General features: G+C 47.7%; 1 protein-coding gene across 2 annotated transcripts in view; it reads left to right on the top strand.

Annotated features, from left to right (window-relative positions):
* Positions 1-820: 820 nt before the first annotated feature.
* Positions 821-2,619, top strand: part of ARHGAP19 (Rho GTPase activating protein 19) — a 159,475-nt gene continuing 157,676 nt past the window's right edge. The window contains exon 1 of one of the 2 annotated variants that reach the window (XM_012000330.1): positions 821-899. In XM_012000330.1, coding sequence (XP_011855720.1) covers positions 844-899 — 56 coding nt within the window. In that variant the 5' untranslated portion in view covers positions 821-843. The remainder of the gene's footprint in view (positions 900-2,619) is intronic. The other variant, XM_012000320.1, reaches the window with a different exon arrangement.

The following is a 2,619-nucleotide window of genomic DNA, read 5'->3' as shown; positions in this document are numbered from 1 at the left end:
AAAGAAAGGAAGAAAGAAATGACCTATGGCTGGGGCTATGCTGAGTATCTGAAGAAAGAAGGCTTTGAACTATACGTTTAAAAGCAAGTACTTCTAGGTTGCCACTCCCTGCCTGTGCTTGAGGGATTTCTCTCCGGGTCAAGACAGAGAATGAGTCTTGCATTAAATTAAATTAAATTAATTAATTAATTAATTTATGGCCAGGTGCGGTGGCTCATGCCTGTAATCCCAGCACTTTGGGAGGCTGAGGTGGGAGGACTGCTTAAGCTCAGGAGTTCGAGACCAGCCTGGGCAACATGGTGAAACCCTGTCTCAACAGAAAAATAAAAAATAAAAAAAAATTGTAAAAAATTATTTATTTTCAACTTTTATTTTAAATTTAGGGGGTACACGAGTAGGTTTGTTATTGTGTATACTGTGTGATGCTGAGATACAGGGTACGGAGTCTTGAATTTTAGAACGTGATGAGGCACTTTCAAAGTTGACAGTTCTATAATTCCGTGATTTACATATCAGGGCAAAATTTGAGCATAGGCTCATGATTTCTGACTTGAACCTAAAAGTCTGTGGAATCGGAGGGGGTCATCAAAATGAGAAACTACAACTCCCGGCAGGCCTCGGGGCTGGGTAGTCTTCCCCGCCCCTTCCTTTTTTTTCCGCCAGAGCTGGGAACGACCAATGACGGTTAGTCATTTGAATAGACCAATAACATATTAAACGGTTCAGGTTGAGGAGGGGCGGTCGAGTCATCCAATCGCACGGAAGAGGTGAAAACATATTAGCCAATCCAAATATGTGGGGGCGGGACTAAAGTGGGGCGGTGAAAGAAGTTTGCTGACGAAGATGGCGACTGAGGCACAGAGTGAAGGGGAGGTACCAGCCCGCGAATCCGGCCGGAGGTGAGCTGAGTTTGGTCCAGTTTCCTGGGAAACGCGGCCTTGGGCTGTTAGTCCTGCCGCCTTTGCCTTGGGTCACGGTGACGCACGGTTCGGGCTTTGTTTCCTTCTCCCATGGCGTTTCTCACCGTCGCGCCTGCAGGGGCTGAGGCGCGGGGGTCGGGCCTCGGCGCTGGGCTCCAGCCAAGCCCCCAACTCCGTCCTGCCGCTGCCCGAGGGGGCTCCGCCCGCTGCGCTGGCTGCGGACGTCCAGCTGGGGTGGCAGCGCTGATCGCCTTGGCGCCGAGACTCCTCTTGATGGCGAGGAAACGGAAGACCAGGGCTGTTTAGCGAATTCCTCACTGTAACACACAGCTTTTCACATCTTCCCCAAGGCACTTAGTGCATTCAGGTCCGAGCAAGGATTTGAGTGTCAATTGGAAATGGTGTTGAGTCCTTGGGCCAGTTTTTAAACCTGGTCTCGACTTCAGTTTCTTCATCTGCAAAGGGACATGAGGATGCTTATTTCCAAGAGTCAAGATTGAATAAGACAATCCATTTAAAGCTAGCATTGAGCTTAGCCTATAATGACAACTCTACGCGATAGATTTTCTTCTTCCTAGTTGAACAACTAAGGAGCAGATGTGAGACGGATCTGTAGTCCAGGACATCATGACTTTATTTCCACAGGGTGTTCTTTCCTAAACAGCCACACCGAGATTTAGCGTTTCCAGGAGAGAATTTCGAGGTGGTGTTGCCTTAGCCTTGAGACCTAAGTTGTCTTGATTGGTTGCAATTTTGTTTTTGGTATAATTCAATAGATTGAGTTTATTTACGTTGCTCCAGCGTAACTCAGTAAAATACTTCGGTTTGGCGTCTTTTGGTTCCGTTTGTACCGAATAGGAGATTCCAAGAATCTTGGGAAACTAATGACTTTGTGACCCGACTTCTTCCTGAGCCCAGATGAGCGTAGTTGAGTGTGTTATTTAAAATATGATACGGGGCCGGGCTTGGTGGCTCACGCGTGTAATCCTAGCACTTTGGGAGGCCGAGGCGAGCGTATCACCTGAGGTCAGGAGTTCGAGACCAGCCTGGCCAACATGATGAAACCCCGTCTCTACTAAAAATACAATAATTAGCTGGGCGTGGGGCCCTGTCTGTAGTCCCAGCTGCTCAGGAGGCTGAGGCAGGAGAATGGCGTGAACTCGGGAGGCGGAGCTTGCAGTGAGCTGAGATCTGGCCACTGCACTCCAGCCTGGGCCACAGAGCGAGACTCTGTCTCAAAAAAAAAAAAAAAAAAATTTACAATGTTCTCACATATGTTGCCTCAATTAATCCCTAGGAGCAGTGTGTGCTGCAGGGAGGACAAGGATAATTATGGTTACTCCTACCATTGAGGATTAAAGTTTAGTTTGGGACAAAGTCATGCAGCTTTTGGTTCCATGGTTCATATCACAGAGGCAAACTCTGTGGGTTCTCTGGGAAGCTGGAAGGGAGTGGGTGTATTGAAGCAGAAATGACCGACTCCAGCCCGGCCAACAGAGTGGAACCCTGTCTCTACAAAAAGTACAAAAATTTGCCCTGTGTGGTGGTATGCTGCAATATTGTACTGCGATCCAGCCTGGGAGACAGAGGGAGACCCTGTCTCAAAAAAAAAAAAAAAAAAAAGGAAAGAAAGAAAGGAAGAAAGAAATGACCTATGGCTGGGGCTATGCTGAGTATCTGAAGAAAGAAGGCTTTGAAC

The sequence above is a fragment of the Mandrillus leucophaeus genome, unplaced genomic scaffold (assembly GCF_000951045.1).
Source record: "Mandrillus leucophaeus isolate KB7577 unplaced genomic scaffold, Mleu.le_1.0 Scaffold117, whole genome shotgun sequence".
Lineage (NCBI taxonomy): Eukaryota > Metazoa > Chordata > Mammalia > Primates > Cercopithecidae > Mandrillus > Mandrillus leucophaeus.
Note: the sequence above shows the minus strand (reverse complement) of the source record. Positions and strands in the feature narration are given on the sequence as shown.